At 39.7% G+C, this 27706-nt stretch overlaps 1 protein-coding gene across 5 annotated transcripts in view; it reads left to right on the top strand.

Annotated features, from left to right (window-relative positions):
• Nucleotides 1-12378: 12378 nt before the first annotated feature.
• LOC121061753 (histone-arginine methyltransferase CARM1-like) overlaps nucleotides 12379-27706 on the top strand; it is a 74950-nt gene continuing 59622 nt past the window's right edge. Inside the window, exon 1 of one of the 5 annotated variants that reach the window (XM_040541075.1) lies at nucleotides 12379-12707. In XM_040541075.1, coding sequence (XP_040397009.1) covers nucleotides 12539-12707 — 169 coding nt within the window. In that variant the 5' untranslated portion in view covers nucleotides 12379-12538. The remainder of the gene's footprint in view (nucleotides 12708-27706) is intronic. The other 4 variants (XM_040541077.1, XM_040541074.1, XM_040541079.1 and 1 more) reach the window with 4 other exon arrangements.

Here is a 27706-nt window from a genome sequence, read left to right as displayed (position 1 = left end):
CAACCCACAAACAAACAAAAAAAAAACCTCTGAAAAATGAATACAAAGCTTGAATGCTGCGATGTATTTCATAGCTTCTATGAACAATCAGTTAACAAAGCAAATTATAACTATGCCAGGTTTAGAAAACTGAATGGCATCTATATTCCTATTCTTATCAATTGATTATTCTGTAGAGTTTTTAAACACTCTTTTCCCCTACCTATTTACCAGATTTTTAAAAGAACTGAGTTACTGTAAGCTAATTTGTGTAGTTACAAGTTTGGGAGTCTTGTGTTTTGTTTTTACATTTACTGAAATTTGAATTGAACATACTTAGGTAAAACATTTTGCACACTCCTACTATCTTTAATAGTTTTAGTAATGATTATATGAGAGAGATATGAATACCTCAGTCCAGATCCTATAATGTGTATCATGCGGTTGCATTGACACACCAGCTCTGAAGTCTACTATTAGTGCTCTGGAGAAGTGTAGCATGTATCTACAAGATAGACATTATTAGATCTGATAACGATTTATGTGTTTTATCTGATCTTGACATAGAATTGAAAATAATTATTTACAGGCATTTTCTCCATTAGCACAAAAGACACAGTGAACAGTGTGAGGGAATGGGTATTGTTGAAGTACCTTTTCAAAGCACAGGGCCCAATTTTCAAAAGTTTTATATTTATGATAATTTTTGGTACATTTCCATCTTTCTCATGGTAAATCAGTTTTAAAGCTTTTCTTTTTTTATGTTTTCAAATATTTTTTGTGTGTGTTTTACTCATGTACTGTAGCATGCTATAAGCACCTTCTTTTAAAATAAAACTTCCATAAAAATTTGGAAAACAGATTTGAAATCATTTACTTGTAAAATGATGACTTACAGCATTACAGCCTTTAGTTCATAAATAAGAAAATAGATAATGTTCTGGTGTATGGTCATTCAGGAATGTATAGGTCTATATACAAATTTAATTTAAAGCGAGGTATTTTTAAATATCTAAAACACCTCTTTTTCATTTTTTTTCCCTAAGAGACATGATCTGATATCTTTGTCAGTATCACTTGTTGACATCTGCACTGTTTAGAAAAACTTTTATATTAGAGATGCACTGCAATCCGACTTAATTCAGAATGGTTTTACATAATAAAAGTAACCATCATTAGCCATAAATTATCCACTTCCATAAAAGTGGAAGAAAAATATATTCATTGATAATGTAAGTATGTTTTGGTACTTATCTGCAACAGTAATTTCAGAGTTTAAAACATTCGTTTGAGAGAGCAGCATGAATTTCTGAAAATTGGGCCCTTGTCTCTCTAACAGGACAACCTCTATGTGTATGGTTTAAAACAAATCAGGAATTGTACTATCTCTGCTAATTTGTTTGGTAATCTAAGACAAACAAATAAAAAAACTGGAATAGGAGCATAAACACACAGTGCTTAGTTCTAGTATTAGAAAATTAATTTAATGTAATGCCTTGCATTAACCCTTTGAGCATTGTAAGTCACATGATGAGAATAAAGCTTTTTAGATAATTTAATTAGTCCACTGAACATGTACTTTGAAATACCTGATAGCATGGTAGACTTTTTTTGTTTGTTTAATTTCTAAAGTAAATACTTGCATACTATATGGGAATGATTTTGTGATAGGAGGTTCAATAGGTTCAGCCAAAATATTCACTGCCATTGATGTGTACTGTCTAATGGAAAACAGTTCTTCAGCTCCCTTGTTTTCATAATTGCATAAATACATAAAGAAAATCAAATGTGTTTCTACAGACATGAAAATGTCTAATTTAAGATGCCTTTAGAAGATGAAGGTTTAGAAAATATATTATATTTAGCCTATTTTGAAAATCTTCTTAGGTAGGTTAGTATTGGAATATTCTGGTACTGTACAAGAGAATCTTTAGGATTAAAAGTAAGATTAGTGAAGAAGAAAAATTTTACAGAATATTTGATATGTTTGCATTAAAATTTTCTGCAGTCTTTTTTGATAAGCAAGAATACAATTATGTTCATATTCCTTTTAACATTCAGCCATTGCAATAATAACTAATGGAAAGATGAAGGTATTCTGTTCAGCTTCATCTATAGGGGTACAATTTGGATGGCCCTTATTGAATGTCAGAATTTTAAAAGCAACCCAGAAACTGCACCAGCCTTTTGCCATGTTAAAATGCCCCTTAGTTCTTACAAATACTGCTCGAAAGAGCAAGGAAACTAGTGTAGTAGCAAGTACAGATTCTTTGAAATTAAAGAGAGAAATGCCACCTTACTAAGTGAGAGTACTGTACATTTTTTACTGGTTTCTTGCAGTATCAATCAGTCAGCAAACACTAAATGCAGCTGTACTTATTTAAGTCTAGCTGAGGGCAAAAACAAAGGTCTCTTTTAAGTTATTTAATGCAATTACGTCAGTAGTATAATGCAAGTAAGCTGTAAACATTTTTAGTCAGTTAATGCAAATTCATGCAGAATTAATTATCATAAATGCAATACTCAAAGGGTTTTAATTTAACAACTTTTTTATTCATAATTTAATGTAAATGCTTCTGAGTTTGCATGCCTTGATCATTGCTGCTAGTGATTTTATGTGCCAGTAGACCTGAGTTTAATTTACCAGTTTAACTTGAGAAATAGTAAAAGCCACTTACAAAGTGACTGCCTAATGTTTGTTTGAAGTAAAATATGCCTTAGTTTGAAAATGATCATTTTAACTCGTTTTATTCTGATTTTTTTTCCTTTTCCTTTTGAAAAAATAAATTAACAATTTGGGATTGGAAGCCCTGAGTAGTTAAATATTTGCTAAGAAATGTTCTTCTAGATTGCTCATTAAGGGTGAAATTTACTGTAGAAAAGAAGGCCCAGAACAAGACTATGAGCATCAAATGAGCCTCACTTACATCTAAATTAGAAAAAATATTTTTTTCTATATTCTTAAGCACTTTCTTGATTCAGGTGCAAATGTCTTACAAGAGTTTTCAGTTCTGGATGAATTTTACTCTGAAACAATAAATGTCCTTGTCACAGGAATTTTGGAGGGACAACCTCACATGGATTGGTATTTACCAGGAACTCATTTCAATTATTTTTGACTTGCTGATGTCAGTAAGAGCTTTTTACACAAAGAATACTAAAGGGTTCCCCAAATAAAGTTTCCTTCAATACAATATTAATGTGATTGCTTTGCATTTAAACATTATATCCATCTTAAAGCAACCCAATTAAGCAATTTAAAATGTCAGAAAAATAACACTTTGTACCAAAGCAAGTTGCCCATCTCCATGCATCTTCACTGAAAATTTGGATTTACAGTTAATAACCAATGAGGCTGTTAAAGAAACTTCGAGTGCCTTTCAAAAACTTGGAAAATTGTGCCTGAGGTGGTAAACTTTAATTAGGTTAATTCTAGAGCTACCAATCAGTAATTTTGTCATCACTCAGGGCTTTCTTACCTTCTAGGAAACTTCCATTCTTGCATTTATTTTATACTGTATTTTTTTTAAAGTGCCATCATTTAAATTTTCACTTAGTAAGTGGCAGATTACATTATTCAGTCCCACAGCACAGAAACATCATAACACTAGGACATACTCAAACTTTTATTTTCCAGTTGACTGAATATATTATGTAAATGAGGTAAGCAACTTTTTGTAGATTGTATGTGTGAGATAATGTAATGTTCTTTTCCAGTTTTTGGACTACAGTTGAATATACTTTTTAATTATTTAAAAAAGACATCTTTACAGAATAACGTGATGGTTTTTTTGTATAATGTATTTGATTTTGTAAATACGTATTTCCTGATGTGATTTTTGTGAGAAATGCTAAATCTTTTAGTATATCATGTCCTCTCAAAACTGGCAGGAGCTAAATAATAGTTTGTGGGCAATTTGTATTGTGTACTGTACAATAACTGGGGAACTTTTATAATTATAAAAATATATATTAACTTTTAGTGTGTTGTTTAAAAAAATGACTGGAACATACTAAAGACAGTAGGATTTTTCTGAATATTTCAGACTTGAACTCAGGCTAGCTTTTTGTGTTTTTCAAAACAAAATTGTGTCTTGTCTTTTAAAATCAATAAATTTGTTTTCTTGTTACAAACATAACTGTATTGCTTCAGTTTTTATATAGCCAGCTATTTTGGATTGTAATACTGTAGATTTTGAGAGAGAAATTTATTTCTACTTATGAATTCTAAATAAGAGCGCAAACACTTATTTAGCAGCAACAAAAGTAAGTAATGAACATGTCTCAGACTGTCCATCTACCCAGTAAATACAGATAGTAAAAATACTTACTAATTTAAATATCACCAATACTACCCAATTACAGATTTAGCTAGTTAACAGCTGTCAGTGAGGGGGCTTGCAGACTTAAGCCTCCAGGAATTATTGGGTGTTAATTTTCATTGCAACTAGAAACTACTTCTGAAGGGTTTGTTGTAAGTATTCTACAATATACTAATGCACTGAATGTTTTTGCAGTTTCACAAAACAAATACAAAGGCCTAATCTTATCAGGTTATTTTTCTCATGGGTCTCTAGTGTGTGTTCCAGGCATGGTTTCATATAAAATACAAAATGTTATTTTAACTGGGAAGGACCCACCAAGTAATAGGTGACAAAAAATCAAAATGGCTATTGGATACAAAATATAGAACAGGTATTTCTCACAAAATTATAGTAAGGATAGGAAAGCTTTATTTTTCTCAGAAAGTTCAGCTGTAAGTTGAACTGTAGGGTCAGTCCTTGTCTCTCATTTCATTTCAAATAAAGTCCATAAGCTTAGTAGAGTACAGTACTGGTTCCTGCAATGCATCCTACCAAACAAGAATACAGATTTTCTACTATAGTGACCAGCCACATACATCTATGTTTACAGAATGCTCCTAATTGGTCTGTTAATGGACACTAAGTCTCCATTGCCTAGCTGGTGCCTTGCTGACACTGAAAAGGTCTTGCTCCAGCACACATACAGGAGAAAACAATCCATAGAGGAGTATCTCTCATGCCAACTAATAGTTGATAGAGCCAACAGGCTGTAGTATCATTCAGTTCTTTCCCAGTGATGGTATTACCAGGAAGATCCTGCAGAATTCAACCTCTGCTGTTGCTGATATTAATTAAAGTGTCTTAATTAGTTAACTGAGGGAAGTTTTGTTCAGCATCCTGAAGTGCTACAGTCCAGCACTTAAAGCCTGAACTGCAACAGAAATATAGGAGAAATTCAGACAGACTAGGTGCTGTAAGAGGACTCTAGTGTAAGGGTTACAAATGAAGATTATTTTTATTATTATTACTTCTGTGAAGTAATTTTCTGCACGATGGTAATGATACAAAATAAATATGATACATTCTATATCAAGTTATTTAAGTGTATTTAATTTGTCTTATGTAAAGCACTGGTTTCTATTCCACAAAATGTCATATAGCCTGCAGCTATCCAATTTGTATCAGTTTAGGTCCATATTAAGGTCTATGCCAAAAGCCACGTGAAAATTAAAGTCAGTTATTGTTCCAAAAAGACATCTGACCAAGGCAAGTTAGAATCCTTGATCCATTTTTGGCGTGTTGACAGTACACCAGAGAGAGTTTTTAGGCTTACTTGATTCTGCTGTTCTGATTTCATTCTAAATTTTGCTAAATCCCGTTTTATATATTCTTATCTAATACCTGTATTAACCAAATCAGTACAATTTTTCTATTAAAAATCTAAAACTACTTGTCCTTGAGTACAATGTGCTGCTGATGGCAGTTTATTCTAAGCAATTTGACAAGTAGGACTGTTCTAAAAAGAATCCCTCTACATATTGATATTTTCCACTGGCATACTGCACGAAAAATCTGCTGCTGCTTTCATTATCAGAGTTGAGGGCAGACGTAGTAGGTCAGTGCTTATTTAGTAATTAGTAGTTAGTAAATCAGACGTACTTTCAGAGATGTAGCTTGAAGTGGTATAAAAAGAAATGCTGCCTCAAGCTGTTCTCTTTGCAGTTGGATGTAACTCTTGCCCACAGTGGAACCACACTAATGAACAGTGTCCTGACACAGCTCTGGTTTAACCACCTTTGCTCAAACTACTGCTAAAAGTGGTTTGTACTAATGTCTCTGCTGCTGTTGGTTAGAAAGTCCTGACAACCTGCTGAAAGCATGGAAGTGTTCAGGTTCTTTATCTTCTTTAAAGATGTAATGGCAGAAGGATATTTGCAATCCTTGAGGTGTTAAAGCAGAGTTAAGATAGCTACTGGGAATACTGTTGTGAACAGAAATACCTGAATACCGTTTAATATGCACTTTAGAAGGACTATGAACTGGTTCATGAATTGGTTGTTTGCAGAAGCTGCATTCTGAGGTTATATTGTCTTTCACCAATACTGAAAGACTGTAGAAGCAGCTGAAGAAGCTGTTCTAACAATAAATTGATTGAAGTGATGGACACAAAGACTTGGGTATAAAGCAGCTTGTAGTACTCAAAGAATTTATGTGTGTTATGGTTTAACTTGGCAGGCAGCTAAGCACCATGCAGCTGTTTGCTCACAACCCCTACCCGCAGTGGGATGGGGAAGAGCATTGTTGGGGGCGGGGGGGGGGGGTGAAGTACAAGCTTGTGGGTTGAGGTGAATACAGTTTAATAGGACAGAAAAGGAGGAGAAATAATAATAATAGATACAAACTTACATACATACATACAAAGCAAGTGCTGCACAAAGCAATTGCCTACCACCCACTGACAGATGCCCATCCCATCCCTGAGCAGCAGCCCTCCCCTCCCCCCCCTCCTGGCCAGCCACCCCGTTTTTATTGTTCAGCATAATGTCATATGGTATGGGATATCCCTATGGGACATCCCTTTGGCCAGTTTGAGTCAGCTGTCCTGGTTCTGTCCCCTCCCATCTTCTTGTGCACCCCCAGCCTCCTCACTGGCAGCACGAGAGCTGAAAAGTCCTTGGCTTTGTGTAAGCACTGCTCAGCAACAACTAAAACATCAGCATGTTAGCAGCATTATTCTCATCCTAAATCCAAAACACAACACCGTATCAGATACTAGGAGGAAAATGAACTCTATCTTAGCTGAAACCCTAGCTGAAATGCTCGGGTCCCACACTTTCCAAAATATCCCAATTAATCACTTTTCCTGTATATATACATATACACATATACATAATGTCCATTGAGTTAGTTTAGTTTGTCAGATGGTGTGTGATGTTGAATTGTTGCATGCTGAAGCCAGTTCTGATCCCATCACTACTGTGTTTGTGCAGTTCTATCAAAATTCATTTGTCATTATCTAGGTGACTCTTACTGTGATACTATTAATGTGACGTAGCAATCTTATTTGTGATGATGTACAGTATTACACAGCAATTAACATCATACAATTCAAATCATGGGCTATTCTCACACAACATCAGATTCCCGTGAGGTACACATTGGACTTTCCCATTCTTCAGCATTATCCACCAAGTGTACCCAGGTCTTTGAGCAAAGGAAACCCCATGGATGGGTTTGCTTTTGCCTGAGGCAGGAACAGCCCAGACTGCCTTCCCCAGCTTGCTTTTTACAGGCACTACAGGGATTTTATCCCCTTCAACAGTATGTAACGTTTAATTGGGCAGGTCCAGCATGCTTGGTAGATCCCCTAGTGTTGACTAACCATTTGGCCTTTGCTATGTGTATATCCCAATGTTTGAATGTCTCAGCACCCATTGCCTTCAGTGTAGTCTTTAACTGTCCATTATATTGCTCATATTTCCTGAAGGCTGGTGCATGATAGGGGATGTGATATACTCACTCAATACTGTGCTCTTTGGCCCAAGTATCTATGAGGTTGTTCCGGAAATGAATCCCATTGTCTGATTCAATTCTGCCCAAGGTGCCATGTCACCGTAGGACTTGCTTTTCAAGGCCCAGAATAGTGTTCTGGGTGGTGATATGGGGCACAGGATATGTTTCCAGATACCCACTGGTTGCTTCCTCCACTGTAATTGCATGGCGCTTGCTGTTGCAGGTCAGAGGGAGTGTGATCTAATCAATCTGCCAGGCCTCTGCATATTTATATTTCAGTCACCATCCTCCATACCAGAGAGGCTTTATCTGCTTGGCTTGCTTGATTGCATCACATTTTTCGCAGTCATGAATAACCTGTGCGCTATTGTCCATGGTCAGGTCCACCCCTCGATCACAAGCCCATCTGTATGTTGCATCTCTTCCTCAGTGGCCTGAGGTGTCATGGGCCCATCAAGCTATAACTAACTCACCCTTATGTTGCCAGTCCAGATCCACCAGAACTACTTCAGTCTTAGCAGCCTGATCCACCTGCCGGTTGTGTTGATGTTCTTCAGTAGCCCAACTCTTGGGTACACGAGGGCATACTTTTACAACCAGGTTCTCTGGGCAGCAATATCTTGCCACAATGCAGCAGCCCAGATGGGTTTGTACCTGTGCTGCCAGTTGCTCTGCTTCCATTGCTGTAACCACCCCCACAGGGCATTTGCCACCATCCATCAGTTAGTTTAGAGATAGAAGACTGGCCACTTTCATCATTCAGTGCTATCTAAAGCCAGCTGGATGGCCTTCACTTCTGCAAATTGTTTCAATTCACCTTCTCCTTCAGCAGTTTCTACAACTTGTTATGTAGGACTCCATACAGCAGCCTTCCACCTCCAATGTTTTCCCACAATACGATAGGACCCATCAGTGAACAGGGCATATTGCTTCTCATTTTCTGGTAGCTTGTTATACAGTGGGGCCTCTTCAGCATGTGTCATTGGAATCTGATGACATCTATCCTGCCATTTTATTCCTAAAAACTGGATCTCCTGTGTAGGTCCTTTGACTTGTTTTGTTTTATAGCAAAACCAGCTTTCAGAAGGATTTGGACTACTTTCTTCCCTTTTGTAAAAACTTCTGCTGTGTCACCCCACACAATGATGTCATCGATGTACTGCAGGTGTTCAGGAGCTTCCCCCTATTCCGCTGCAGTCTGGATCAGTCCATGGCAAATGGTAGGGCTGTGTTTCCAGCCATGGGGCAGTTGATTCCAGGTGTACTGGATGCCCTTCCAAGTGAAAACAAACTGCGGCCTGCAATCTGCTGCCAAAGGGGTTGAGAAAAATTCATTAATGATACCAGTTTTGGCATACCACTTGGCTGCCTTTGACTCCAGTTTGCACTAAAGTCTAGCATGTCCAGCACAGCAGCACTTAACAGTGGTGTAACATCATTCAGGCCACGATAGTCCACTGTTAGTCTCCACTCACCATTAGACATTTGCACTGTCCATGTGGGACTATTAAAGGTTGAGTGAGTCTTGCTGATCGCTCCTTGGCTCTCCAGTTGATCTTATGGATGCTCCAGTTGAGCTTATGGATGGGAATCAGGGGGTCTCACTTGGTGTGATATTGCCACCAGTGCACAGTTGTGGTAGCGATTGCCACCTGCTGTTCTTCAGCCCTCAGAAGCCCCACAACAGAAGGTCATCTGAGAGACCAGGCAAAGTAGTTAGGTGTTTAATTTTCTCTGTCTCCAGAGCATCTATGCCAAAAGCCCACCAGTACCCTTTTGTGTCCTTGAAATACCCTCTCCTGAGGTTGTCTATGACAAGGATGCACAGAGCCTCTGAGCCAGTCACAATGGGGTGCTTTTGCCACTCATTCCCGGTTAGGCTCATTTCAGCCTCCAATACAGTTAGTTGTTGGGATCCCCCTGTCACTCCAGAAATATAAATGGGTTCTGACCCTTTATAGTTTGATGGCATTACAGTACACTGTGCACTGGTGTCCACTAGAGCCTTATACTTCTGAGGGTCTGATGTGCCAGGACATCGAACCCATACAATCCAATAAACCTGACTGTCCCTTTCCTTACTCTGGCTGGAGGCAGGGCCCCTCTAGTACTGGTCAGAGTATTCATTACCGTGTCTGGGGGACTGACCGCTGGAAGCTGGAGCAGCAATTTTCTCAGAAAAACTCCCTTTTGTGATTGTTTTTCCTTGCAACTCACATAACTGTGCCTCCCATTTTCCATACCATTTTCTCACGTCCTTTCCATGGTCACGCAGGTAAAACTACAGTGTGGCATGTGGTAACCACAATATCCCCCTTCTTGAGCAGAGGGATGCTTACTCCTGATTGATGAGATACTGGTTCATTCAGGTGGGGAGGAAGATATATTTTCTTTAAGTTAGTGGACCTGTTGGGAAGATTTCTCCAAAGCATTCTCTTTCAGTTGATGGACCTCTTGGGAAAGTTTCTTCACAGTCAAGATGCAGGCCAGTAGGGAAGAAGAGAGACTTTCTTCATACTGCTGGAGTTGGCTGTCCAATTCATCCACCATGGGTTCCTCTCAGTCTTTCCAGGTCATTACTGCCAATGAACTGGCATATGATCATGGTGCACTCCATATAAACTTCCATCACATGGGTTGCATGCACTTGACTTCACCTAGATCTTTGGATAGCTGTATGTTGTCTAGGTTATCATAAATCACCTCCAGCATGGCTAGTTCTCTAAGGTACTGGATATACCTCTCTATGGTTGTCCACTTGCGTGGGTAACATACATCATCTTCCATTAAAGGATATTTTTACTTCATATCTGACAGAAGTCACCTCCAGAGGCTGAGGACTTGCGCTCCTTTTCCAATTACTTTGTCAATGCCCCCTTCCCTAGAGACAAATCCCAGCTGCCTGGCTTCCCTGACCTCTAATTCTGGCTATTGGCCCTGCTATCCCAGCATTGGAGCAGCCAGGTGACAATGTGCTCATCTGGACAACGGATGAAATCTGTTCACATATCTCATAGCTTACCCTGGGATAGGGATCAGGTAGTTATTGATGATATCTTCATCTTCATCCTCCTGTTCCCATGATGGCTCAGCCACTTCCTAGTAGTCTCTTCTTCTTCTTTCCTTGTCTGAATAGGAATTCCTTTACCTTCTAAACAACTTGACTTTTGCATCCATTTTTTTTTATCTTGCATATAGGGGCAACTGATAGTGGCACAGGTTGGTTCTCTGGCCCAGCCATGGGGCCCATCACAGGGTTGGAGTGGCCTCAGGACCCCTAACAAGGGTTAGAGTTTGACACTAGGAGAGGCAGAATTACTCTGTGAAACATTTTCCTGCTTATCTACTGAACTTCTGTAACTCTTATTCTGGCTCTTGCCTTATATTCCAGCTACAGATGGATTTGCTTTTCTGCATTTAGCAAGCATAACCTTGACTTACTCGTATGTATTCAACACTTCATTGCAGTCATGAAGTTGACAGTCCAGAAATCCCCATTCTTTGACCTAGAGGTTAGCTAAGAGGCTGTGGAGTTGGCTTTGGGCATAAGCAATCCAGCTGACTGCCAAAGCCCTAACTTTCCCCATGCAGTTTGCCATGCACAAACACCTGATGGTATGTGCAGACTGTCTTATTCCTCCTTTGTAAAGGCGAAGTCAATTTTTTGTACAGGACTATTAATAATTCCTTGACAGAAGAACTGAGGGGGAGGATGTCTCCTTTTCCTTCTTAGAAAGGTTAATTAAGTTGAGGCAGAGAAACATGCTATTGCAGTGACAGAACTTTGTTGTCTTTACACACAAAACATCCAGGTCATTAGTGCAAAGAAACGCTCAGCAGTGTGTGTGCTACTTCACTACGTTTTGTAGATTAAGTGGCTCAGTGGAACAAGTTTCTGTCCATCTGGGAGACAAACCTGTTGACTCAGCCAGTGCAAGTACATTCTCTAACTTTCCAGCCAGCTAGAGACAAGCTAGCCCATCTCGTGGTCTGGAGATCTTACTGATGTACTTACTGCAATAATGCCTGGAAAATGAGCCAAAGCCTGTTTCAACAGTGCTCAGAGCACTTTTCGAGTATTCATTAGTTAAAGTTAAACCTCACCGTGTTTCTTTGATATAGACGCAAACAAAGCAGAAAAAAAAAATATATTTTTCCCCCATACCAGGACTTCAGGAAAAAAAAAAAAAAAAAAAAAAAAAAAAAACAGAAAACGTTTTACAGCAAAATAGCGACACCTACTGGTTAATGTTAGGTACACGGTTAAGCTCTTCGAAAATAGAGCTGTAAACATCGAGGCGTGGCGGGGGAGAAGCCGAACTGTCTGTGTTTCAGTGCCTCTTCCCCGTAAAATCCTCGCCACAGGCTCTGTCCCAAGGGGCCGGGTGCGAACGTGGAGCCCGACACGGGCCGTGCCACCTTTCCCCCGTGCCGGGCCCAGGCCGCCCGCCAGCCCCCCGCAGGCCCCCGGCTCCCCGCGGTGCGGTGGCGGCGCTGCGGCCGGGAGGTGTCGCTGCCGGACCTCGGCAGCCCGCTGCCGCCCGTGCCCTCAGCCGTGGGCCTGAGGAGCGCCCTGAGGGGCGGGGCGAGGCTGCTGGGCAGGTGCCGGGCAGCGCCAGGGGGTGTGTCCGCCGCTCGGCGAAGCCGCCTCTGCAGTCTTCCCCTGGGGCTGGTAGGAGCAACTCCGCCGGAGTCCGGCTCGTCGGGCAGCGGCTCGTAGCCGAGGTGGTGCGGCGAGGACGATGGCCGCGTCGTCTTCTCAGGAGCAGCGGCCGCTGCGGTGCGGCGTGAAGCTGCTCCTCCTCAGCGACGAGCTGCTGGCGGGGCTGCGCCTCGCCAGCCCCAGCCAGAAAGCCCTGCAGCTGGAGGTGCAGCCGGGAGAGGAGGACGCCCAGCTCACCGTGACAGACGGTTAAGTACCCAGCCGCGCCGCTGCCGCATGCCCCCCGCCGCCTCAGCGGCAAAGGGGGGTCGCGCCTTCGCCGCACGGAGCGGCCTCGCCCTTCCCCTCAGGGCGCTGCCGCCGCCTCCCCTCAGCGCCTCGCGGGTCGGGTGCCGGCGGCGGGGCGTCCCGGGCCGCTAATGGCCGCTAACGGACGGGCTGCGGCGCCCAGGCTCGCCCCGTGCTGAGCGGTGACGAGGCGGCACTCGCTGCGATGGCAGGGCCGAGCTAGCTCCGTGCTGTCGAGTTCCTAACTTTAACTGGGGGAGGACTTCGGCTCGAGGGGGTCTGTCCCGCTTGTCTGGAGGACAGGATCTGCCGAGGGAGACGAGGCAAAATAGAGGAGCTGGGGAGGGTGGGAGGTAAAGAAGCCACACTGTAGTTGTGTCAACAGAAAAAAAGAAAAAAAAAAGTTTTACTTTTCTGCTGCTCTTCCTGCCCGTTTGGCAAACGCTCTGTGAGGGCGGTAGAGCACGGCAGAGCCCTGGGATGTGCAGCGGAGAGGGTCCGAAGGGGTCCAGGAGGCAGCGGTCCGCCCTGAAATGGTGGCTGAGTGGGCTCCGTTACTTGTGGGCAAGCTGTTTAAGATGCACAAGGGGCAAACTTAAGAAACATGGGAAACAGAAAACACAGGAAATACGGGTCATGGCTGCATCCAGAACAGTTATTCGTTCAGATTTTGGTCTTTACAGGCTGATAAATGGGCTGACATTGAAACCTAAAACAAACTCTTCCTGATTCTGCACGGTGAGATGACTGGGGAAAAGCAGAAACTGCTGTATCTATAGGAAGTAAATATGCAGTCAACGAGGTGGGTGAATATGAGCTCAGTCCTACACAGGTCTAGACACAGAGCACTTGTTGGGACTGATTTGTTAAGAGTGAGCTGAGTAACTTCTGACAAGATTGCTGAAATATATGGGTTACAGTCTTGTTTAGGTTTGGGTCAGCCATGGTAAAGGTCGGACTAGATAATCTTAGAGGTCTTTTCCAATCTTAAGGATTCTATGATTCTATCTGAATAAACCAGTATATGAACAGTTCAGACTCAACATATACTAGACATGTCGTATACTCAGTGTTTGCTTGTATTATCAGATATTTAACATGCCGTTTAAGAAAGTGTGAATGACAAAAACTAACCGCTAACCACAAGATCTGCTTCTATCTTAGATTGCATTAATTTGATGTAGTTAATGTTGTTGTATTGGTCTATCACTTCACATATGTTCATTCTTGCATGCAAGCGTATGAAAGACCTGCGGGAAGCCGGGTAACATTGTTACCAGATTTTTTCTTGGAAGGGCTCACATGGAACATAACTGAAAACTCTGAAGATACAGAAGGGATTTTAAAATTATTTATATATTTATTTAACGCTTCAGTGTTGCAAGGCATTTACTGAAGACTTGTCTGGTAAATTTTGCATGAGGGTGCATCTTCGGACATCAGTATATGGTTTTGCTATTCTTGCTAAAAGGGGGGGAATTGCAAACCTGTTCTAAAGTGCAAGCTGTTTTCTTTCATCTTCTTCCTTTCATATGAAGATGTTGAAGCTATGCCCTATCAGACCATATGCATAACACAAACCTTTGTAGTGGTATCTGGGAGTTCGGTAACAATGATTATTGTGACTTTGTGCATTAGATGGGAGAAACAATCTTCAAACACCTAGTTTGAAATACTCTAGTTCTGCCAATGTAGTGTGTTTCTCTAGCTTTAATATCCACTCATTAGAATGATCTTGCTATTGAATTATGTTGGGTTACCTAGGATGGACAATTTTGCTGTGAAAAGGAAAAATGTTTTCTTACAAAGCTTGAATACAATTGATCTTACTGTGGTGCCTTTACTTGGTGGTGCTAAGATATGGGCTATTTAAACAATTAAAAAAATGGTGCAGTTTGAAGGGTTGGCTTTTTTTTTTCCCTTCATACTTCACATTGAAGTGATGAGAATTTCTTTTTTTTTTTTTCAGGCTTTCTACCTGGATAAGTCTCCCAAAGCTATATGTTAGGTGTGTTTGGGAAAAAATAACTTGCTTGTGGCTTTTGTGATTCTTTAAACACATCTGGAAGGAGGATTATTGTTTCCTTTCTGATTTTAAAAGAAAAAAAAAAAACACACAACAGTTCTAGTTTAGGTTACCATCTACTTCACTGGTAAGGGAATATTTGTCTGTAAGGAATTGTGGAGAATGAAGCATGCACTTTAAAATAAAAAGTTGTAAACTGTCTGTAACTTACAGTTCATTGAAGAATTATTCTGTAGAGACATTCTTTAACTGCAGATCTATGATTTCACTCAATCGGAATCACATTCTTATCCTTGTAGTAGCATGCAGTTTATCTTAGGCTTTATACCTCTCCTATCACTGCTGTGTTTGTCTGAACCTGTTCTACTACTGTTTATAATGTGATGATGGTAACTGAGTAGAGAGTTACCTCTATACTCAGAAATCAATACAACTACTCTATATCCCCTGGAAGGAGTTGGAAGCTGTAGAATTTCTCCATGAGTGGAACCACTGGTTGTGACCCTGAGTGATGCAGAAACTCACAGATACACACAAGATGTTGAAACAGGGAAGAATGAAGGATTGTGCTTTATCAGGCAAAGACTTTGTTTCAGCTGTGGGATGGGAGAGGGAAAGAAACTCCACAATGTGTTGTTAATATATGTAGAGTGAGAAGAAGCACTGGGTTTTATAAAGTACAGGTACCAAAGGCAGGATACAAGTACGCTTCTGAATACTGTACAGTGGGCCCAGTGCTGATCTGGAGCTACAGCCATTTGAGAGAAGGGTCCATTGGGTTTTCTGGTGAGTTGTCCAGCTCTTTCTTGGACAACTCTCCTCTCCAAGGAGAGCTGGAAACTGATGCCGCTTGCGGAGGAATAGTGTCAGTAAGACAGATGATCACCAGGTACTACTGATTGTCTGAGATGGTTTGTAACATCTGATTTGGGTCTGAAAATGTTGACTGCCAAACTACTCTTGAAATGTTGTCAGCTGCTGCTGAGAGGACTCAGACCTGGTGTTAAGATATTTCTGAGGGTGTAGAACAGAAGTCCTGTTGTCTGTGTCTTTGTGCATTGGTTTGGCAGGATGGGATATAAAAAACGTGGCTTGTAGCAGTTTTATGGAATGCTCATAACAGAATTGCAGAAGTCCTGATATGAATAGATAGAACATCTTGGAAGAAAGGAGAAACTGGTGTCTAGGATGTGCTCCTGAGAGACCAAGAGAAAAAACAGAACTGCAACCTACTTGGATAAAGGGAAGCTTAAGAGCAGATGGCTGAGTGTAGTACAATGCAAATGTAGCAGTGTGGTGGCTTTTCCAAGACTGGGAGACCTCTTGGATTCCTTTTCCTGTGATAATGTTTGGTATGTAAGCAAGTGGTGATCTTAAACTGAGTTAAGTTCTAATTGAAGGCTTTGAAACCAAATTTGGCAGTCTGGAAATTTTTCTTAGCTGTAGCAGCCCTTCTTTAATTATGCCATATTCCTGCTTAGTTGTTCTGAAAAAATACTGGTTAGCTACTGGTTCTCTGAAGTATTTTTCCCCACGTTACCTGACAGTTCTATAGGCAATTAAAACAATGGGCTTTGAATCCTCTTTAAGAACACACTGTTAACTCCTTGGAGCCATGCATTGACTTCTGTTCCTACCATTGAGATATTGTTGTCCTCTTGCAAATGTCAAGGATATAAACATAGATGAGATTTAAGCTTCCAAAGAACAAAACACATCTAACTCCCTGTTACCTAGTAGAAGTTGATAATACTGTGCTCAGTCATGGTGTTTTTCTGATGAAACAAATGAACTGCAGACAAGATGGATGGTCAGTAGGGAGTACTAACTGTCTCACAGGATGTGATAGCTGTCGAGAGCCACTGGTGCCTTTTGTCTTAGTAAGTACTAATATTATCAGCCATATATTTAGCTTTTATAAAATTACATGAATGGGAAAGTACGCAGCATTGATGGACTCAAAGTGAATGTGTTCTATTTGTGCTCTAGAACACAGGTGATAATTAAAACTTTGTAGCTTGGAAAAACTCATCACTTCAAGCTACTCCAGTTCCACCAATTCAGTGGTAACAAAACAGAGATAGTAGTGAATTTCAGGCACAATTGATCTGGACTGGATATGAACCATTAACCACAAGAGATAAACTCTGCATTCTTTCATTTGGCCCTTGCTTAGTTCCACACATGCAGTACCTTCTAGCTGAATATATTGTGTAATATTCTCCTATTACATACTGAGAACAATTTTAAATCCTAAAACATTAGGAGGCTAGGGAAGTAAAATAATTGTTGTATGAGCTGAAGTGCAAAAGTATCAGGATTGGATACCCTAGAAAATGTAATAATAGTGTGAATGGTCATTTATGGTCTGATACTGTACATTCACATGCATTTCACAGTTACTACTAGTATCAGCATCCCCAGTGTGCTGGGAGAGGGCAACCACTGTGAACAGCAGATCTGATGTAGTTTGACATTTCTTTTTCCACCATGAAAATCTTCATTTTTTTCTAGTGTGGAAAAATCAGTTGCTAGAGGAAGTTTGAACAGATCACTTAGTTAACATTTTGTACACAAAAGTCATGTACACTCTGACATGGAGGTGATATGGAGGCTTTTAGCTGCCCTTTCCCTCTTTCAATATCCATCAGGGAAGCACAGAAGGTTTGGAGGGGTAGGTGGGGGGTGGTAAAGAAAGCACTTAACGTTTCTATAAATTGTCATGGTTATTTTCAGGCCTTTTTTGTTTACTTTTCATTTTCCCTGTCCCTTCTAAGGGGAAATTGCATAAGCAGAATAGTGTATGTGAAGGAATTGTAGTGTTGTTGAATGTGGTATGATTAGAAACAGTAATCCTGCTTGTTTTTTTTTCTGTTAACTGTTTCATATCATACTACTAAGTATTCTAGTGGTTAGTTGAGTAGATAAATCCTTAAATTTAAGTTCTAACAGGAACTTTTTGTTATTTCTCCAGTGCAATTTTTTTTCCCTGCAGAAGTTACATTTTTTTTTGAAATACGTAAGTAGTTTGCTAGTCAATATGGTCCTGTTGCATCTGGAAGGAGACATAGATAAAGTGTCAGTTTTGCAGTAGGACCATGGCTCACCGTTAAAATAAAAAGCACTCAGTTTTTGTATTTGCATGAATATAGATGTACATATATATATACAGAGATGTGTGTTTGTGTAAGTAAGTAGGTAAGTATATAGAGAGATTGTAAAGACTGAATAAAGAAGTTCAATAACTAACCTGAAAGACTACAGTGGATTCTGGGTAGCTTGTTTGTGGTCATTGCTGTTGATGGGATTTTTTTTTTAATGTATTTATTATTTGTGTGTGTGTGTGTGTGTTTTGTTTGCTTGCTCTTTTTTTCTTTTACTTCTTTGGTGATGATGGTGATGATGATTATTATTTTGCTTCTCCCTTCTTAACTAATTCTTGTTAGGCTTTTATATTATACTATCACATTGCATGTGCTGTGTATTAAATGTGGTGCCCTGGCTAGGGATGCCTGGGGAATAGGGAAGCCTGATTTCAGTTCTGTGATCTCCTATGAAGTGTCTGCCTCAATGATACAGCTAATCTGTCTGTAAAAATGCAGTGATACAACTTCTTGACCCATCAGCCATGTGGTAAAGCTAAATGTTTAAAGTCATATGGTGCTTAGAAACTGTGGCAATGAGACCATTTGTAGATGGATTGAAATATCTTTATAGTGGATGGTGCTGGTACTGGAAGTGTTAGAGCTTAATTTACTGTAAATAGCATCATCTATAACGATGAGAAGCCAGTATATTTGCCCAGGCTTATTACCCTGTCTGTGTGTTTGCCCTCTGAACCAGTTCTTTTTCTCATGCTGGCAATTTTAAGGTGCAATTTGGTGGTCTTTATGCTATTGCTGTTAGTATAGCTTTCTAGAAAAAAAAATGTCTCTTTTTCCAACTTCTCTTTAACTGTCTTGCAAAGGTTTCAAGATATGTCTTGAGGAGTTTATAGGATGATTCCAGCTGTTTATGAACTTAAACTTTGAGGAAGGAAACAGAATGAGTAAAAATTGTCCAGTCTATGTGCTAGTAAGGTGTCAAGGCTGGAAACTTTTTTTCACAACAATAAATAGTTCTAAATGAACCAGATAAAATTTAAAAGCCTTGCTGAATAAAATACTTTTAAATTGTGTTACTTTTTCTGCAACTTAATCTGATCTAAATTAGGACTTTGAACATCCAGTGCTCATGTCAAGAAGAGATGGTTTGGATGGAAATAGGTACCATGGAAAACTATACATATTTTCCACAATAATATATTTTGTATGCATTTTTTTCCTCACTACCTGGATAGGCAACATACTTTGGTGAAAATACATTTGTGTATGTGAAAATAAATAAATTTTGTATGTTTGCTTTTAAATGTTTTGCAGTGCTGCTTAGATACTTAAAACAAAACAGAGCAGTTCTTTCTTAAGGAGTTCAGAGCCCAACTAGAACATAGAGATTTTAAAAAGTCAGTAGGGAGTAAAGGAGGAGATCCTTGGTTGTTTTTTTTGTTTGTTTGTTTGTTTTTCCTTCAGATTGCAAAGCTAACAAAGAAGCGTGCCTTGCCAGACAGTTTTTTTTAAATCTTGGAGTCAGCCAGTAAGTGTCACAGTAATCTAGATTGAGTTTAGCATATGTCTGCCCTCTGAAATACATATACTTTTCTGAGTTTGTTTTTGAGGAAAGAAGGGAAATTATTCGGGTTTTTATGGGGACAGGTTTATTTAGAATCATTGAATGGCTTGGGTTGGAAGGGACCTTAAAGATCGCCACATTCTAATCCCCGGCCATGGCGGGGTTTACACCTTCCACCAGACCAGGTTGCTCAAAGCCCCATCCAGCCTGGCCTTGAACACTTCCAGGGATGGGACATCCACAGCTTCTCTGGGCAACCTGTTTCATTGCCTCACCACCCTCTGAGTAAAAAATTTTTTCCTTATATATAAGCTATACCCACCCTCTTTTAGTTTAAAGCCCTTCCTCTTTGTCCTATCACTACACTCCTTGACAAAGAGTCCCTTCCCAGCTTTCCTGTAGACTCCCTTTAGGTGCTGGAAGGCCACTATAAGGTCTGCCCGGAGCCTTCTCTTCTCTAGGCTGAACAACCCCAGCTCCATCAGCCTGTCTTCACAGGAGAGGTGCTCCAGCCCCTTGATCATCCTTGTGGCCTTCATCTGCGCTCATTCCAATAGTTCCATGTCTTGTGCTAGGGGCTCCAGAGCTGAACACAGTGCTCCAAGTGGGGTCTGAGCAGAGCAGAGCAAAGGCAGAGAATCACGTCCCTCCACCTGCTGGCAAGGCTTTTTTTTTTTGATGCAGCCCAGGATCTGGTTGGCTTTCTGGGCTGCAAGTACACTTGGCTGGCTCATGTCAAACTTCTCGTCCACCAACACCCCCAGGTGCTTCTCATAAGGGCTGCTCTCAATCCATTCTCCACTCAGCCTGTATTTGTGCTTGGGATTGCCCTGATCCAGGTGCAAGACCTTGCACTTGGATGCAGAACTTTGCACTATTTTGCTCAGTTGAATTGCATACACAGAGAAAATGTATGGATAGATGCCAAAAGGGTTTCATTCAAAACCTGGTAATACTAGTGGGAAAGTTTTCACTAATTTCAAGGGAGCCTGCTTCTGCCTGTCTCTTCTCCAACCAAAACCAAGTAAAGGGATCAGTGTATTTATTGTAAAAGCAATGAAATGTCAACTGAAAACTTTGGTCAGGGAGATGTTTTCATAGCTGGCAGAGCTTCTGCACAGCAATGCATTTTAGTGCAGTGGACCTGTACTTCTCTCTCATGCAAGAAAAGTCTCTACTGTTTTAGTCCTGTGAACTAAAGTTGACTGAACTAGTTTTCTAAAAACAGAAAAAGATATCTATGTAGTTGTGGTGTCAAAACTATACTCTCACAGGTCACCTCTACATGTTTGTATTAGCATAATAAAAGTTCTATTACTGGTGTATTTTGATGGTATTTCCCTATCCTGTCTTGAATTTTCTGTGGGTGAATTTTCATTTATTTAGTCTCTGGGTAAAACCGATGCTGTGTACATATACATTTAGATCGTAAGTAAGTCCAAGGTAAACTATATTATCCTTTCAATAATCTTATTCTATCTATAAATTAGTTAAGGTCTCTGCATCTGAAAACACAACATGAACATTTTACATCCTTCTCTGTTCAGCTATATAGTTTTCAGTGAGGCTGACAGAAATCCTTATCCTGCAAAAATCTATACTAGTTATTTTGTCTCTGTGATTTATTTTCATTAAATTCAGTTGGCAGTATTCTTGAAAGTAGCATGGGTGTCATTACCTCTGCATGTGTCCATAGGATCAGGTTCTTTGTAGCCAGAAAACAAACCGCAACTGTTTAATAATAAACATCTGGAAAGCAAGCCATCTGCACTGAGGTCAGGATGGCCTGATCATTTTGGTGCCAGCTGCTTGTATACCACATTTTTCTGGCAGCTAAAGAGTGTGCACTAGAGAGAGGCATTCCATACATTTCACACAGTCATATGCACAGAATGTTTCAAATATGCAGTGGACTTTGCTGAATGTGGACCTAATTTAAAGTGTTTTCTAAAACTGTATCAGAAATGCTGTATTAGCAGCTTAGTTTTCCTAAATGCATGTCTGCTTGTTTGGTTTCCTAATCAGCATGATGTAAATGTGTACAAGGCAGTGCAGGTGCAGGCAATGCTAATAGGTCCAAACAAGTGTGGGAAATATTTAATAGAAAGAAGTTCCAATTATTTGTCCAGATATAGGAATTCTTGAATATTTATTATTAGTTACCATGCTCTGTGTTTAAAACTTGGGAACTCCACCATACACAGTGACTATGCCTTTCTGAGCAGAAAGAAATACTGTGTTGTCTGCATGAATTTTTGTCAAATCATACATTAAAAACATTCAAGAAGCAAATAAAATATTTCTAAAATGGGAAAACTACTTCAAATATATCACATAATTAAGATGTACTAAGCTAATAAAAAAAGATATTTCTGCTGTTTTGGAAGCAGCAGCCGGAAATGACTGAAAATTACAGACTACATAGCAGACCACAGGACACTGAGGTAAAGCAATAAAAATTACTGCTGTCCTGAGGATGTCTGGGTCTTGTTTCTTTCTTCCTTGATACCTCTGACCAGTTCATTAAAATTTAAAATACTGTCTTGTTTTCTTGTTTAACAAATCACGTATTGGGCAGTGACTAGTTTCTTAATTTCCCTAATTTTAAGTTGTTAGTCATAAGCAGACAATTAGTTTCATTAGATATCCATGGATAAGAGATTCTTAATTTAATGCTCTCCTTCATTTCTTTATCACTATTAAAAGAGGAATTTTCCAGGAAACATCCTTTTTTTTTTCCCCTTCTATTATTTATATTTGATAATAATTTGCATTGGCTAATAAATATTTAGGCATTTTAATCTGTTAATTTACTCCTCAGTACAAAATGGAAGAAGCTTGGTTATCAAGGTGCTAGATTAATTGCTGCTGGCATTTTTGGCTGCACCGCACCCATTAATTCTTTTAAAAGTACTGCTGCTGAGATAATTGTGCTGTACAGTCCAGAGAACACTGTGCTTTTCAATCTATAGTCTTGTTATAATTTAAATACAGGTAGTCAAAAGGCATGTATCATTGTAGCTTTTCTTTGATAGTTTTATGGTATTCTTTTTAAATCTTATTTATATAAAAGTGTAGCTGAATTGTAATGATACTCTCAAAATGTATGGACATAAAATAAGGAAAAATTTAAGCAGAAATGAATATATTTTATTGAAATTAGAAAAGGTGTTGCAATGTGAGGAAACAAGCCTGGCCTTCTCTTTCTGCAAATCTGGTAACTTTACACCAGGCCCTTCCTCTACAAGAAGTTTTTGTATAGAAAAAGGAGATTCATTGACTCATTAAATTTCAAGCCAAGTAAACACCAGCAGCGTGACACTAGCAGTATGAGGTATTATGAAATGCTATTTTTGACTTTCTTATTCTATGTCCTTCAAAAGTACAAGGAAGTAGCATATACCTTACCATTGTATTTGTATGTCTCGCTTGACAGCTCAGTGCTATATTGCTGCCATGTCACTAATCTACAGTGATTTAGCATAGTAGACTATGATTAATACTTTCTAATTTGAAGTTAATGAAACTGCCTGTTTGTAGCAGAACAGTAACTCTTAATACTCTGTTAGAGATACTGGTGTATAATTCATTATTCATTTCTCAGACTGGAAAGACTGAGAAAGTTCAGTGGTATTTAAATAAGAGTTTATAAAAAGTAATTTCTTCGAAGGTCAGTATAGTTCAATTAAAGCAATTCTTATATTCTGTCCCTCAAATCACATTCCTGGGGTGGTTATTCTTAGGATATTTGCTTTAGCTCTGAGTGTCTTACAAACTACATCCAAGCCAGTCAGGATACCAAGTAGTCCTAAACTGTCAGCATTGTGAATCTATGTCACAAAGATTCTTTGCACCTTTCGATGCTGTTTTTCTGTCATGTATTAGGCTATTAGGCTTTAAATCATGCAGTTAATATTTAGAGCAGTCATCACCACTGAGATTACAGGCAAAAGGAAATTGTTGGGTAAGGTGGGTTGAGTATTGGAACAAAAATCAGAGCCCTTGGTTCTAAATATCAACTAGATCAACTTGCTGTCCTCTTCTTTTTTTTTTTTTTTTTGGTAAAATGAATTATGCTTTTGAAAATTGAATGTGTCAGTGATGCTAGTAACTAGAACAAGTTACCTCTTCTAATCTTTGTTGTTATTGCAACATGATACTTAATATTCTTGAGGCTCACAGAATAGATAGGAATACTCTTTTAAAATCAGCACAGATTGTTCTGTGCCACAGTATTCTTTTCACACCACTTGCAATCAGTGACTCTTGATCTGCTTGCAATTACATGTTTTATTAGTTAAGCTGCCTGTGACTGCGGGTAAAGGCAGAACTCAGTATTGAGGTTGACCGACCAGACCCTTTACAGGTGCATGGTAAAAACTGGCTATGCCTTCAAAGGTCAGGTTACCTATTAACTCAGGAGTGTGTTGCCTGTAGATAACTTCCAGGCTTGAGTGAGTCAGTGTCTTTGGAAGATGCCTTTTGCTGTGTGAGTGTACCGGCTTGGGTATACCGTTCCTGAGGAGTCTTTACATTGCACTTAGTTGTGTGATGTAAACGTTTTGTCGGGTTTTGTGTTTTAAAGGATGTCATGAGTCAGCCAAAGAAGCAGTGTGATACAGGTGATTAGTAAACAGGCTCATCTGAAGTCCACTATTGGTGAGGCTGTATTTCTTCATTTTGTATTTGCATCAATGGCAAAACAAAACAAACAAACAAAAACACACAAGATAATGTTGAAGGCTGTCTGTGAATTAACTGGAAAATTATCTGGGGGAATAGTCTTCTGCAAATGGAAGGTACTTACCTGTTTTCAAAGTGGGATACAGGTATAGGGAACTAGAACAACAAAAATAAAGATGCAAAAAACAAGTAGGTGTAGATAATTGCATTGGAATACCTTTATTCTAAAGCTGAGTACTGATAATTATTAAATTAGTATAAATACCTTCTTCCTCTTAACCATAATGCTCAGGAAAATCTTTAAAGGAAAAATGTTTTGACATGGAAGGCAGGGCAAATAGAAGTGGCAGGGGAATACTAACAAATGCTAAGTCTTACAGTTCCCTGGAAGATCTCTGATGCCTGTAAAACATCATTCTGTGAGGTGAATGCTTTTTCTGGTTATTACGTGCTTTAGCTAAATAGCAGTTTGTTTCAAGGAGGATGTACCTGGAAAGTATTTAAAACCACTTTGAGGTAACAAATAGTTCACTTAACATCTTTTATCAGATGAAGGACAGTCTGACATAAAATATTCATCACTCAATTTGTAAAAGGAATCTATGGGTAGATACAGCTACCTACAAGATAAATTTATTTTTCAAGTACATAGCTATTGCTTAAATATGCTTCCAGCAAGGGTATAAGGGATTTTCATTTCAGTTATCCATGAGCATTGTGAAAGTGGAATTATGAAATTAGCAGAGCTTGTTCCTTTGTGTTCTTGTACATTTGTTTGTTTTTATTTTTTGTTGGTTTTTCTAGTTTTATCCTCACCTCTCTGCCCCATTCCCAGTCTTTATCATATTTCTTCTCAGACTGTCAGAGGAAAATTTTACCAAGATCTCTTAAAGAGGAGCAAAGGAGGAAGACTTTGGTACTTCTAATCATGCTCCTGCTAGCTCTTTGTTGTTGTTGTTCTTATTAATATGCTGTATCAGGAAAATATTTAAAATAAATTAATCAGCTGAATTTTTGTGTATAGAAATCATTTAGCAATACCAATAAATCACATACAGAATCCTCCTACGTAGAGAAGGATCTTCACCCACTGTTGTGAGAAAAGATAATATAGTAATGCTATCTGGCTCTGATTTACCAGATTATTGTTCAGTTTGCGTGGAAATCTGTGTGTCTGATGTTTGTTTTCCACTATAAACTCTAGGCTGATAAGATGAGAGATGCCTGGAAAAGGGAGGATGCCACTGGAATGAACGAAACTCTTGTAATCAAAATCTGACCTAATAAAAAGTTCCTTTTCACACCATAAGCCCTGCAAGACTGTTTGCTTTCTGCAGACAAAGCAGGAGGAGTCTGAATGAGAGCTCATTCAGACACCTGGGCAGCTGTCTGATCTCTGTGGCAGTGTTCACACAGCCTCCTGCTCCAGCTTCCACTGCACCCTTGGTGTGCTCAGCCCAGTAGAAGGCAGCCTCACACCTGGTGCTAAGCCACAGAGTGATTGTCTGAGTGGGTATAATAGTAGCATAAAGTGAGAGGCAAAAACAGTGAGAAATCCTCTCTGTTAAGGAGGTTGGAAGCAATGGGCTTTGCGCATTCCTTCTTGTTCATTTCTAGTTCCTTAGAGTACTGTTATAGGATTTGAGAGAGTCCTGATTATTTAACTATTCAAGTGCATAAACTTTGAGTCCTTTAAGAGGAAAAGATGTGCTATTCTGAAAAGCTGAATTTCTCCACAAACCTTAAGTTAGTGTGTGATTTACTGCTCTGTAAATGTTCCAGAAGCTGGGAAGTGAGGGGCTTTCTCCATATTTTTTCCTCTTGTTTACTACAAAATTGTAGTCTGTTACAAATGCTGGCTGTGTATTTAGTAAAGTGTACCCCAAGAGTATCCTGAAGTGTATCCTAATGAGAGAGCTAACATAGGGCTCAGGAGGGAAGTAGTCCTAATTTTTATAATTGGTGCATAGTCCTTGAGAGCCACGCTCCAACCAGGATGGATGTGAAATTATCTTTAAAAGGCAGCTGAGGAAATGGAGTGTATCAAGGAGAATCTCTGTTACCTGTGAGTGGAAAAGCAGTGCAATCAGCAATCATAGAATCATTAAGGTTGGAAAAGACCTCCAAGATATCTGGTCCAACCATCACCCTACTACCAATGTCACCCACTAAACCATGTCCCTAAGCATCATGTCCAACCTTTCCTTAAACATTCCTAAGGGATGGTGACTCCACCACTTCCCTGAGCAACCCGTTCCAATGCCTGACTACTCTTTCTAAGAAGAAACGTCTCCTAATTTCCAACCTGAACCTCCCCTGGCACAACTTGAGGCCATTCCCTCTAGTCCTATCAGTAGTTATCTGTGAGAGGAGGCTGACCCCCATCTCCCTACAACTTCCTTTCAGGCAGTTGTAGAAAGCAATAAGGTCTCCCCTGAGTCTCCTCTTCTCCAGACTAAACAACCCCAGTTCCCTCAGCCGCTCCTCACAGGACTTGTGTTCCAGGTCCTTCACCAGCTTTGTAGCCCTTCTCTGGACATGCTCCAGGGCCTTAATGTCTTTCTTGTACTGAGGGGCCCAAAGCTGAACACAGTACTCAAGGTGCAGCCTCACCAGAGCAGAGTACAGGGGGACGATCACCTCCCTGGTCCTGCTGGCTACACTATTCCTGATCCAAGCCAGGATGCCGTTGGCCTTCTTGGCCACCTGGGCACACTGCCTGCTCATGTTCAGGTGAGCATCAATCAGCACCTCCAGATCCTTTTCCTCTGCACAGCTTTTGAGCAATATCCTTGTCCAGGTCTGTGCAGTAGCTACCTACTAATCCTAGTGAAGCCTTCTTTGGTTGCTTACTAGTGTAGTTGAACAGTGAGCTGTGGTAATCAGTGTGATGCAAAACCAACAAGATGAAATGGCATTGAACCAGCATGCACACACGTGTGTGTGCGCATACACAAAGTGTACAATGTGGTGCTTTTCTGTATTTTGTTGCTGTTCTGAAATAACAGCACTGTGCTGCCTATCTGTCAAGGTAAAGGAAATTCTGTGCAGATATATACGTAGCAAATATGTTTTTTTTATATGTTTTTTAATTTTGTATTGTTGTACTATATAGTTTATGGGCTGACAGGAGGAGAGATCTTAACTTCTGTGTGTTTACAGTCTTTTCCCTACAGGCAGGTAAATGTGTGGGGAAAGTCTGCAGGGATTCCAATGAACACTACAAGTTAACAAGCAATTGATTTCACTCTTCCCATTATTTGGGAAACTTTAGGATGTTGAACATACAAATTCAGAATCAATAAAGTGTGTGTTTATAAGTAAGATAAAGTAGACGTAGTGTAAATACCTTTCTCTTGTGATGATGATGTGCCATTTGGGTTTGATTTTGAGATTTCTTGGTGGTTAGTTAGGAGAGGTGGGACTGCCAGTCAGCACAGCTGCATAAACCGTGGATTTCCAGAAATGGGGATGTAGTGGCAGCTACCTAAGACATCCCGGTGTGAATCCATTTGCATGTAAATGCTCCTGTATTCTCTGAGAGGTGCCACATCATACTATTAGAGTTTCATATTTTTTAAT

Source organism: Cygnus olor, chromosome Z (genome assembly GCF_009769625.2).
Source record: "Cygnus olor isolate bCygOlo1 chromosome Z, bCygOlo1.pri.v2, whole genome shotgun sequence".
Taxonomy (NCBI): Eukaryota; Metazoa; Chordata; class Aves; order Anseriformes; family Anatidae; genus Cygnus; species Cygnus olor.
This window is presented reverse-complemented; position numbering and strand designations above follow the sequence as displayed.